Source organism: Mus pahari, chromosome 13 (genome assembly GCF_900095145.1).
Source record: "Mus pahari chromosome 13, PAHARI_EIJ_v1.1, whole genome shotgun sequence".
NCBI classification, from domain to species: domain Eukaryota; kingdom Metazoa; phylum Chordata; class Mammalia; order Rodentia; family Muridae; genus Mus; species Mus pahari.
The window spans coordinates 58046993-58059824 of record NC_034602.1 but is presented as its reverse complement, the minus strand read 5'-3'; the positions used below and the strand labels follow the sequence as shown (position 1 = coordinate 58059824).

The 12832-nt window shown below is 45.4% G+C and overlaps 1 protein-coding gene and 1 pseudogene across 6 annotated transcripts in view; one reads left to right on the top strand and one right to left on the bottom strand.

Moving 5' to 3' along the window:
• Positions 1-209: 209 nt before the first annotated feature.
• The window catches only part of Limch1 (LIM and calponin homology domains 1), a 315834-nt gene continuing 303211 nt past the window's right edge, over positions 210-12832 (bottom strand). For 4 of the 6 annotated variants that reach the window (XM_021210511.2, XM_029545188.1, XM_029545189.1 and 1 more), the window contains 2 exons: positions 10767-10869; positions 224-3140 (listed from right to left, as the gene is read on the bottom strand). In XM_021210511.2, coding sequence (XP_021066170.1) covers positions 3115-3140; positions 10767-10869 — 129 coding nt within the window. In that variant the 3' untranslated portion in view covers positions 224-3114. Of the gene's footprint in view, positions 3141-10766; positions 10870-12832 lie in introns of all 6 variants that reach the window. The other 2 variants (XM_021210512.2, XM_021210515.2) reach the window with 1 other exon arrangement.
• Positions 8749-8888, top strand: LOC115065307 (annotated as a pseudogene).

The window sequence follows — 12832 nt, the reverse complement described above, 5'->3', positions numbered from 1 at the left end:
TGTGTGTCTAATTTCAATTAGTTAAAACCTTCCCTTGTGAGGCAACTCCACAGCAACCCCACATACAGGCTGGTAGATCTGATTTCTCATCAACAGAAGACCTTGAGCGCACATTTCTGCCATCATTTGACAGTGTAGCCCCTGAGGCTTTCTGCTTCCCAAGAAGAATTACCCCACCCCTCCAGAAGTAAACAAGCAATACCAAGTCAATTTGAGTCTTTTATTTATAAATGTACATTTACTATAAAAGCTGTTGCATCTTAGACAACTTTTCATTTTTAATTTTTTTAAACTATTTCTCAGAGGCATTTTTAGAATAAATATTGTAAATGAAAGTTAGTGTAACCGATACAGAAAGTCGCCCACCCAGAACAGGAGCATCTCTTTGGATGGACTCACATCAAGAGGCGGATCATTTCAGCTCACCGAATCTTATGCCATGTACTGGTAACTAGCATATGTATCGTGTTAATGACGCTACATGGAAAGAGGGACAGATGCCATGAAAGTTTGCTAGTGAGAGGCAGAGTCACCCATTTCTGTCCTTGGGAAAGAAGCGTTGGGAGCCCGAGAGGAGAGAATCAGCCAGTCAGTCCCGTAGGACCAATAAATCACTCTCTTGCCTCGTCTGGTTTTTAAACAAACACGTTTACATTATAGCTCCACACAACAGAGCATTTTTTTTTCTCCCTGGGATCTCAAAGATTATTTGAAGAGAAATAGATCATAGTCTTTTATGCTGCAGTGGGAAACGACAAGATCGAGTCTGCCGAAGTTGCCATGTAACTGCCTCTAAATGAAATATAAATCAAATAGAAATAGAAACGGTTGGCAATTAGAATTTAGAAGATGTTGGAGATTATTCCAGGCTGGTGACTAGTGTTCATTACGGGAAAGCACGTTCCGCACTCGGGGAGTGGGGTTTTATTTCTCTTGACTCCAGTCTAGCTTCGATACACGTACAATGAGTCTCACTAAGAAATATGTATAAATGGCTTTGTGAAGCCAGAAGAATGTGTAGTGCTCATGTGCTCCTGACATAATGGATGGCCTTGCGCATGTAAAAAGGATTCTATAAAAGTTGCTTATGAATGACCGCATTGTACATGTTTTGTGCATCGTTTCTCATAAAGTACTCTGTTAGTATCATGCAAAGTGTAAACATCCACATTTATTAAAATAGTTAATAAAACATGCAGGTGCTTCATCAAAATATTGGACTTGATCTGTACATTTTCAAAACTTTTTCTTTTTAAATTTTTCCTTTTTTTTTATTTGTCTTTTAAAATCTTTTATTCATTTTTTTTCCTCCTCGTAAAGCAGCAAACACCTCCAAGAGAAGCCGTGGGAACTAGGGAGTAACTCTGTCTCCCTTTGGTGTTCCGAATCTGCCGTTCGTCACTGTGTGCAACAGCTTTGCGTTTTTCTAAGGCACAATTTTTAGTGAAATGATGTGTGAATTTCAATCCAGTAACAGCTCGTCCAAATGACAAAGTGGCCAGTGGACCTCCATTGGCCGAGATGCCTGCACCTATAAGGAACCCACATGCAAAGAACCGTCTAGCATGGAAATAAATAATTGCTAGTCATACTCCATAAGACACAGAAAAAGTTATTGCTTACATAACAGAAAAACACCTACCTGCTCTCTTTCTATGCTACATTAGCCTACTAGGAGTGTACCCATAGTCTACATTCGCCTGACGTCATCTCCGCCCAGTTGCCATCCCTTTAAGGCAGAATAAATAGTTCTTCGTTCCCCAGTCTTAAGGAAATTGACCTGGAAGCTAAGTCATGATGCTTTAACCACTGCATTCCTTTCATGTCCGGCTGAAACTTATCCCACAGGGCACTGAATAAATCAGGCTTCTGCAGGAATCCCTTTCCGAACTCAGCGAGTCAGGTCCAGAATTCTTGAGAATAAAGAAGGTGATGCGGGGGAATGAAGGCGCACACAGGTCCGCAGGAGCGGTCAGGGGCACCAATGCGCACACAGGTCCCTGGGAACGGGCAGCGGCTGCCACTTGCAGATCAGGTTGCGGGCTTGTCACAGCATACCATCTGGGTTCTGTTTGGATGGACTGAATGCTTTTCTTTGGATACCTGGGGTTTAGGCCCTCAAGGAGAACTTGCAGGCAAACACAAGATGTGCTTGTTCCTAAAAACCGGATTGTCCTCCATGCCTAATACCCACATCCTCACATCAAGCCCCTCATTGACAATCCCTACCCCAGTGCTCGGAGAGAACAAGCAACCCAAGCGTCAAGGCTACCACTGCCATACTGTCCTTGTATATTATACTTCCTCATAGATTTCATAATACGTTTGAAGATAATGGCTGATCTGTTTCCTTCCTGTTTTTTCCTACCCTTGCGCCGTGTTGCCGGGCAGAAGTCTAGGGACATCGCAAGGGTTCTCTTCCTTTGATGGGACCAACCCATATTAATGATATGACTTCCAGGGTACACAAAATCTACTACTAACAGTGTGATAATTTATTGGTTGGACTTCTGCCCCCAAAGGTAAGTAACACCAATGTTTTTGGGAATACAGTATATATTATCAGACTAGTGTCTTTGCATTAAAAAAAAAAACCCTAAAACAATAAACACCAAGTTATAGTTCAGAGTCAGAACTCGCTGGGGTATTGAGAAATGCATTCACTTTATGCTCTTAAGTTGGCATGTCTTGCACTTCCTGCAGCTCAATTCTGTAAACATAACGTGTTTAATTTCTAGAAACACGAAAACACAACAGGGTTATTGCACCTTCTGCTCTTTCTCAGACAAGAGAGTAACACCTTTTCAACAAGAAGCCGCTCTGCCCGTGCTAAAACCATTTGTTAACTCTTCAGGGTCATCACAATGCATTATGCTTTTGTATACACTGTGCAAATGCAGAAGAAGAAGAAGAAGAAAAAAATCAGCCCCTCCCCCCCAACCAGAAGCACAAACATTGTGCCGCAATACAAAAGAGCAGCTACCACCTTGTAGGAGAGTCTTCCAGAAATTAGGTGAATGCCAAGAAGCCCCTGGACTTGGGGTTTAATAAAGCGATTGCCAAGGGACACTCTTAGTAGAAAATTCCTCAGGGACCCTGAAGCTCCCGGCCTTATCACAGTGTTGTAGGCTGGCCGGCACCTGTGGTGAGAAAGACAGAAATTCGGATTAGTCAATGTGTCTCACCCCGTATGCTTTAGCATCTCTCGAGTTAGCGGTACCCTTGCAGAAGTCCCTTCCTCACAGGGAGGGGTGTCCTGGCCCACCCCGATGCTCTCAATATCATGTCCTGGCATGGTAGGTGGCATCACGAGGGACTTTGTTAGAACACACAGTGTGAGCTCTTCAGACCCACACAGCCACAGTGTGCATGTGGTACCTACGCTTTATGCCTGATGTAAGAACTCTGGATTTCCCCCTAAATTAAATGACCCCCACCTCAAGCTTTCTGATCTGTCCTTTGAAACACCTAAGCAAGGAGAGGATTTTTGTTTTTTTCTCTTGAGGTCTTAGGTCAAAGAATCAGTTTACTGAAACTGGAGAAATCTAACTGATCTGAAAACCTGATTGCTAGATTGAGTACCTAACAAATTTGACTTCCAGATAAATACACATTTTAAATGTGTAAGTATATCTCATGTGCTCTTTGGGACACACTTATGCTAAATCTTTAGCATGTAGTGTTTGGAACATAAACATACTGACAAAACAATTACATGTCTGAAATCCAATGTGACGTCATATTGTTTAGCTGGGGTGTGCTGGGGCATGCCTGTAATCTCAGCACATGGGAAGCAGACGGGAATCCGAGTCCAGCCTTGGCTACATAGTGATTTTGAGGCCAACCTGCACTACAGTGTGAGTTTGGGTCTATCTCAAACCAAGTTGCTGCCACCACTACCAATGCCATTCCAAATGGGGCAAAGGAGATGCTTAGCACCCAGGTGAGCAGGTCTATGCTGATGATGGACACTTGCAATTTCAGCACTGGGAAAGCAGAGAGGGGTGGGTTCCTGGGGCCTGCTGGGCTGGCAGCCTAGCCTACTGGAGTTTCAGGCTCAGACAAACAGACAGGCAGACAGACGGGCACATGCATATACACATGGGACAGCACCTACAAAATGACAACCAAAGTCACCACCCCTGGCCTCCTTATGCATTTGAACTTGTGCGTGCACACACACACACACACACACACACACACACACACACACACACACACCAAATAAAAAACCAAAACCAAAAAAATAAACAACAACAACAACAACAACAACAGTTCACAGCTCTGTGAAATCCGAGTTTCAAACAGTCCAATGAGTATCTCGTACTCTATCTGGTCACCCAATCTAACAAGGGTCATGTTTTGAGTCCTTGCTGAAGATTTCAGAAGGCCTTGTCCTCCTTTTAGACACTTCAGTCCTGATGAGACGCACACACTGGAGCAGACCCCGGGGGGGGGGGGGGGAGTTAGCGCTAAGTGCACCTCGCCAGAGAGCATGATGGAACAGTGTCAAGTGCGAAGGCGCCATAGAGACCATGTACAAATGCACAAGTTAGGCCCGTGATGGCTGGACTCCTGACGGATAATCTGTTTTGCACTTCCATTCCCATTTACATACGAACTTAAAAACGCCTTGCGCGGCTTTTAGGACTTGCATTTGAATATGGTTTCTGCCATTTTTCCTCCAGCAGGAAAAAAAAAAAAGTTCATTTGAATGTGACTAGTTACTTGAAAAAAGAGGGATTAAATATTCAGGTTTTATTATTCCACAGTACTAAGTGATTTTTGCTTCTCTGGAACACCTCTGATGTAAACCACACTTCCCACCAACCCACCTCTTCTCCTCTCCATTCAAAGCAAAATTTTTAAAAAGGGGGAAAAAAAAAAAAGAAAAGAAAAAAAAGAATTGCTTTCAGCCATCTTCCCCTGTGCCATCTGCATCTGGGGACAGTCACCCTGATAAGAATGTTTTTATTCAGTTGGCTAAATCACTCCTACTCATATAACATCACCCGTGAATACATTTATTTCTTAAGACCTCGAGGGAAACATGAAGTATTCTCACATATTCCCTGGTCGATCTCACATAGTCACTTAATCATCGTCAGACTAAAATAATTCTAACATTTGCCTGGAAAGACAAACAGGGGAAGAGTTTTCTTGTTTGTTTGTTTGTTTTAAAAAAACACTTGGAAAAAAGAAGAAAGAAAGAAACCAGAGCATCCGTGGCTATTACCAGCCAAACTATCATGACGCTACATCAATTAAAACCACTCAGGAATGGAAAATGAGTCCATTAAAAAACATAACCAGATATCCAGAAGCAGACTCAGGTATATGGGAACTCATGAGAAAGCTGGCATTCCATATTAGTCTGAAAAAAATGATCATGAATAATATTCATGCCACGGGCTAACTCACCTGATAGCTGCCTAATTTCTATCTCCAAATACACTCCCGCAGATCACACGTTTACAAACTGAAAGCCACCTTTATCTGTGTCTATACCTTTGGGATGGGAAGAGCTACTTTCCCCGAATGGGACCTAAGGCCTAGCACTTTAAAAGGCGGAGAACTATATATTTATTTTAAGTGAAAGCCTTTTCCATGAATATAAATCACAAAGTAAAAAGAGGGAAAAATGCCTTTAACTTGTGGATCAAGTTCCATCAGAAGGGACTAAGGGCGGAGCTCCATAGTACAGAAAAATAAACAGAAATGAAGAAAAAAAAAAACGTATGGAAAGAGGTTCACACTCAGAATTAAAAAATGCACACCTTGGGGCTAAGCAGAAGCCTCAGTTGGTACAGTATGGAAGTGTGAAGACCTGGATTTGGGTCCCCAGCAGCCACATAGAAGCCACACATGGTAGTTAGTGCATGTGTGTAACTCCAACACAGGGGAGTGAGTGGAGACGGGGGGCCGGGGGAAGGGAGATCTGCAGAATCTGCAGAGTGCGCTGGCCGGCCAGCCACCTGAGGCAGTGGACTCCAGGCTCAGTTACAGACCCTGTCTCAAAAACTATAGTGAGACCCAGGCTGGCCTCAAACTCGTGATCCTCCCGGCTCTGCCCCTTTAGCAAATCCTACTGGTGTGTGCCACCACAACCTGCAAAATACCCATGGGAGGAGATACAGAGACAAAGTGTGGAGCAGAGACCGAAGGAAAGGCCATCCAGAGACTGCCCCAGCTGGGGATCCATCCCATATTCAGTCACCAAACTCCAACACTATTGTGGATGCCAACAAGTGCTTGCAGACAGGAGCCTAGTGTAGCTGTCTCCTGAGAGGCTCTGCCAGAGCCTGACAAATACAGAAGTGGGTGCTCACAACCTACCTTTGGACTGAGCACATGGTCTGCAATGGAGGAGCTAGAAAAAGGACCCAAGGAGCTGAAGGGGTTTGCAGCCCCATAGGGAGAACAACAATATGAACCAACCAGTAACCCCAGAGCTCCCAGGGACTAACCCACCAACCAACAAGTACACATGGAGAGACTCATGGCTCCAGCTGCAGATGTAGCAGAAGATGGCCTTGTCGGTCATCAATGGGAGGAGGCGCCTTTGGTCCTGTGACAGATCGATGCCCCAGTGTAGGGGAATGCCAGGACCGGGAAGTGGGAGTGGGTGGGTTGGTGAGCAGGGGGAGAGGGGGGATGGGATTTTTTGGAGGGGAAACCTAGAAAGGAAATGTGTACACACACACACACACACACACACACACACACACACACACAGTGAAGAGTGACTGTGGAAGACATCTACTGTTGACCGCTAGTCCCCAATCACACATCTGTATGTATACATGTGCACACACATTTATTCCACACCACACCCACCCCACCACATCCCTAGGCAATAGAGTCTCTCCCTACCTAGCAGAATGGGTGTTTGTTTTTCAGTGCTCAGAGTGGAGCCCTGGTTCTCCCCTGGTTCTCCCCCAGTTCTCGTGCACACCAACAAAGCGCTCTGCCCTGAGCTGCGCCCACAGCCCAGGGTAAAATGTTAACAGATGATGATCTGCACAGTTGGTATCCGAAGAGAAGAAGGAAGAGGCTGGCAGGGGACCTATTAATGCAGCACCGCTCTTCCTCAGTATCTCCCTACCGAAGATGACCTCGGAGATGACCTCACGTGTCCATCCAGATACAGGCAAGGATGTGCACAGGAGGATCTGACAAATACCGCTCAAAGACTGGAAACGAGTGGAGTGTCCACTCAGGAGGAAGAACAAGGCAGCGCTGGCAAGGTATTAAGTTGAACACACCTAGACTAAAAACACCGTAGGGAGCCCAGTCACCCTGTGAAACGCATCCCAACGAGTCCGCAGCTAGATGCATCTCACGGGCAAGTGTGCGCACAATATACAGACATCCATCCCACCCCTGCCTGAAGAAACCACAGGAAAGGGATGACCTCATGGAGATTTTGATCCCAGCGTAGGATGCTGCTGAACAATTCAGAATCTCTAGCCTTACAGAACTCTAATGTCTAGTTACTTGGCTACTCTTTTGAATGTTAACAGAGGTGTGGCTGCAAAGACAGTGAGCAGAAAACAGCTGGTACCCTTTGCTTTCTTAACATTCTGAAAAGCACAAGTAAATATTATATTTTGAGAAAAGGTAATGGCTCTGTGTGAGTGTGTGTGTGTATGTACATGTGTGGGCATGTATGTGCAAGCGTGTGCATGCATGTGTTTAGAAATAATGAAGGTGTGGGATATACATGTATGAAAATGGCACAAAGAATATGTGCTAATAAAAGAAAAGAATCTATCATAAGCAAAAAAACCACTGGGTATAGTCTACCTTCAAATAGCTTTCTTATTAAAGGAACTGTTCCAGGAACTCTCTGGCTCTTGTCTTTAGTTGGAATTAGAGACAGTTTCTGCCCCTTTACATTTATTTGCATGTATAACAGAAGTTCCTAACCAAAAACCAAAGTCTGGATGGAAATAGGCCACTGTGCCCCACGGGGTGTTCAGGCTTGCTGGCATCTTTTTTTTTTAAAGATTTATTTATTTATTATATGTAAGTACACTGTAGCTGTCTTCAGACACTCCAGAAGAGGGAGTCAGATCTTGTTATGGATGGTTATGAGCCACCATGTGGTTGCTGGGATTTGAATTCCGGACCTTCGGAAGAGCAGTCGGGTGCTCTTACCCACTGAGCCATCTCACCAGCCCTTGCTGGCATCTTTTGAGCATGCTCTGTAGACCCTGGTAGATCCATACATCCACAGTGGTTCTTGCAGCTCCCTGACAGTCCCTTCCCTGGTTCTAACAGTGCTCTCCTAGGACTGTAATTCCCATGTAACTGCTGGATGGGGTTGAGAAGAAAGTGTGACTTATAAGAATGATAGAGGGAGGGCTGGAGAGATGGCTCAGTGGTTAAGAGCACTGACTGCTCTTCTGAAGGTCCTGAGTTCAAATCCCAGCAACCACATGGTGACTCACAACCATCCGTAATGAGAGCTGATGCCCTCTTTTGAGGTATCTGAAGACAGCTACAGTGTACTTACATTAAATAAATAAATAAATAAATTTTTGGGTTGGAGCGAGCAGACTGGAGAGAGAGAAGAAAAAGTGTCTGAAGATAGCTACAGTGTACTTACATACAATAAATAAATAAATCTTTTTTAAAAAAAAGAATGATAAGAGGGAAAATCACTCTGAAACCTGGGAGAAAGGTTCTTATTTTCTCTTCCTAAAACACAAAAACAAAAAAGCCCAGTTCAAAAAATACAATTATATCGCTTCTCGGCCTTTTGGCTAAGATCAAGTGTAAAAAATACAATTATTACACATTACATGTGTATGTATGTGTCTGTGTATTTAGACATGCATATTTTTGAGGTGTATAAAGTACTATTTATACACTTCATACAGAATACAAGGTTTAACAATGCCACGTGTAATCTATAACATTATTGACCCATCATTTGACAATAGCTCCAACTGGAACTCTATGACTTCAAAGGTTTGTCACAGACCCAAACAACATGCATTTGACTTTTGTTTTGCCTCATTTTATTGACAGGCATATATTCCTCAATATTCTCTAATGTACTGAAAACAAATTAATTTCGTTTTTTATTCTTAATCTCCAATCTAGAAGTCAGCAATACAATTCTTCACTTACTTCAACAAATAATATTTTTGAATTTCAGACTCCATTTCATCAATATAACATGCATTTTCATTAAAAGATCTCGAGCTGTTGGGGGTCTGTCTCCCTTCACTGCAAAAATATTCTACTTAATAGAACACAGCCTACCAACAGCCAGTTTCAAACTGTCTGAACAGTTGGACAGCAGCGCCCTCTGGTGGCTGCAAATAAAACATCCACCTTCTTGAGGAGGGTTGGCGGCAGAAAGTCTCCACAACCAGTCAGTTTTTAAGATCTTATTATGACTGGGGGAGGCTCAATGCGGGTGACCTTAGCTGAGATGCCTAACAGTGAGGACGAGGAACCTGAAGAGGTCACCTCCTGTAGCCAGGCGGACCCCCAGTGGAGGGATAAGGACACCCACCTACTCACAAAATTATGACTCAAAATTTGTCCTGTTAAAGGAAAGTCAGGGACAAAGAAGGAACAGAGTTTGAAGGAACGGCTAACCAATAATTGGCCCAACTTGAAACCCATCCTATGGACAAGCACCAATCCCTGACACTATTAATGATACTCTGTTATGCTTGCAGACAGGAGTCTAGCATGGCTGCCCTCTGGGAGGCTCCATTCAGCAGCAGCAGCAGCAGCAGCAGCAGCAGCAGCAGCAGCAGCAGCAGCAGCAGCAGCAGCAGCATACTGAAACAAATGCAGATACCCACAGCCAAACTGTGGATGGAGGTCGGGGACTCTTACGGAAGAGTTGGGGAAGGACTGAAGGCCCTGAAGGGGAATAGAACCACACAGGAAGACCAGCAGAGTCAACTGACCTGGCACATATGTATCAGGCATGCAGCTCAGTTTCCACGTGGGTCCTCCAACAACTGGAATGGAAGCTCTCCCTAAAGCTGTAACCTGACTGTGGTTTCTGTCCCCCAACAGAGCTGCCTTGTCTGGCCTCAGTGGGAGAGGATGCATCTAATCTGGCAGAGACTTAATGTGCCAGGGTGTGGGGATACCTGGGAGGCGGGGTTCCACCCTCTCAGAGGTGAAGGGGGGACTCTGTGAGGGGGACTGGGAGAGAGAAGCATTTGGGATATAAATAAAAACAAGCCAACAGATTTCATTATATGCTAAGGTATGGAAGCTGCTGGCAGGGGCAGAGATGCAGGAGCCATTTGTGTCTCCTGAATTTGTGTCTCAATGAATTTCCAAGTTTTCAGAACAAAACCATATCCTGCAACGAAACTCCTGAAGGGCCCCGCCGCCGCTGTAGAGTGGGCACACACTTATCAAACCCTGGGCAGCCTCTCTCCACATTCCTCCACCTCCAGCAGGGGCTGGCCCTTTGCAGACAGGCTTGGCTGAGGGACAGTGCTGTAGACCCTAACCCTTCCTCTGCCTCCACAAGGCGAGTGAGCTCAGGCAGAGTCCGTCTCAAACCTGGCCTGTGGTTTGTTACCAACAATGAGTCCGTGCAGCATAAGAGTCAATTTGCCCATGGGGAGCAGCAACTTCCAGCGAGAAGCAGCTGGTGGTTGACTTTTTGTTTTCTTTGACAGCCATCCTACGAATCCTTTTTCCAGGGGTAGGAATGTCAACTGGAGGGAGCAAATACCTGACTTACAGGGGGATGGGGAGGGGAATCTCTCCATACTCACTTCTGGATCGCATGTAGCAGTCGGTACAGTTTAGGAGACCATTGCGAATCCTGACGTCTGTCCCGCTCACTGCGTCTCCAAGCTGTCCTTTACAGATGCCGCACTAGGGAGGGACGGCACAGAAGTTAGAAGATGAATGGCGTAGAATGTGTGCAGCGTGCTGGTGACTGCTTGTAGTGGTTTCAGGGAGAGTGGCCCTTTAGGTTCATTGGTTTGCATGCTCAGTCCCCGGTTGTGGAACTGTGTGGGAAGGATTAGGAGGTGTGGCCTTGTTGGAGGAGGTGTGTCAATGGGAGTGGACTTTGAGGTTTCAGAAGCCCACAGCAGGCCCAGAGCTTTGCTCGGGATGTACAGTACTCAGCTAATGCTCCATTCCCATGCCTGTCGGCTTCCTGCCATGATGATCATGGGCTCTACAGCCCCCTGGGACTGTGAGCCCCAAATCAAATGCTTTTCCTTTTGTAAGAGTTGCCTTGGTCATAGTGTCTCTTCATAGCAACAGGGCAGTAACTAAGACGGCTCGTGTGAGCCAAGCAGGGATACACCTACAATCTCCATGTTCACTGAGCATCTACTGTGGGTTAGCTATGGTGCCATAAGCCAAATTCATGGTAAAAGGAAAATATGTTTTGAGCATCTTATCTTAACTCCTTGTATTTACAGAGGACACAGGTTGAGAGACACTAACTTGACTGCTGATAGTCTCTTAAGGCTCTCCAGGCCACTCCACTGGAAAGTTGCTAAGGAACACATGCCACAGTGCTGTCCCACTTTAGAGGTGCACTGACGCTGCCGAGGGTAACAAATTCCCTGGGGATGGAACCCTTATTAGCCTGTGGTTTGAGAGCAGAAGGGAAATGTAGGAGGGAGGCATTTGCAATAGAGAAGGCGGCACTGGTGTGTGTGTGTGGGGGGGGCGTTCAGTCAAGTGCCAGCCCCTTACTGAGGGATCAGACCAGCCTCTGAGTCATGCTCTGAGACTAGCTCCCAGAGACTGAGCCACCAGTCAAAGAGCATACACGAGCTGGTCCATGGCCCCTGGCACATAGGTAGCAGAGGACTGCCTTGTCTAGTCTCAGTGAGAGAGGATGTGCCTACTTCCGTAGAGACGTGATGCCCCAAAGAAGGGGGATGTTGGGGGTAGGATGGGGAGGGTCAATGGGTGATGGAGGTAATGTGAGGAAGCACCCTCTCGGAGGCAAAAGGGAGTGGGGATGGGGTGAAGAACTCTTGGAGGGGTCTGGGAAGAGGGGGGCAACATTTGGAATGTAAATAAATAAATTTTGGGCCATAGGAATACATTAGGCAAATGGTAGAAACTGTATTTCACTCTGTTTTGTCTGATTTGTGAATTTCATTGACTGCCTCTTAGATTAGGGACAAAGTGAGTTATTTTAATCCCATACAAGTTGATGTCCTAGCCAAGGGAGCTAGCTACCAATGAGAAAGAGAATAGAAACTCTAATAGGAAAAAAAAAATGTGTCTGCACCATGCAGAGAAAAATGATGACTCAGATCCAGAGATAGACAGTTTGGCTTCAAAAATCAATTATATTCACTTGAGTAGAAAGAGAGGCTGGGCCATACCGATTTATGATTCATTCACCTGACAGTAAACCAATCCTAAGAGCCCGCATGCAGCAGGAGAGCTGGCATGGTGGCACAAGGTAGTGATCTAGCACCAGAAGACTAAGGCAGAAGGACTTCAAGGGGATTGAGGCCAGCCTGGGCTACATGGCGAGACCTTGTTTCAAACAAAACAAAACACACCAAGGAACAACAGGGGGGTAGTCAACAGACTTAATACAGGGCAGATGAGCCCGCAGCTTCTCAGAGGGAGCCATCATCCCAAGGTCTCAGACAGGTTCATTGTGAGATCTGACATCTGACAGCTAGCCGTGGCCACTTACTGGGAGGAATATTCTGAAACCCCATCACATAAAAATCATAAGATTGCAAGAACAACAAAGATGGCTAAATAAATCCTTAAGGCCTACAAGACTCAGAAGCCCCACTGTTTTCCAGCATGCAGTTGCAACTTCTTGTTACAATGTCTGCTTTTAGCA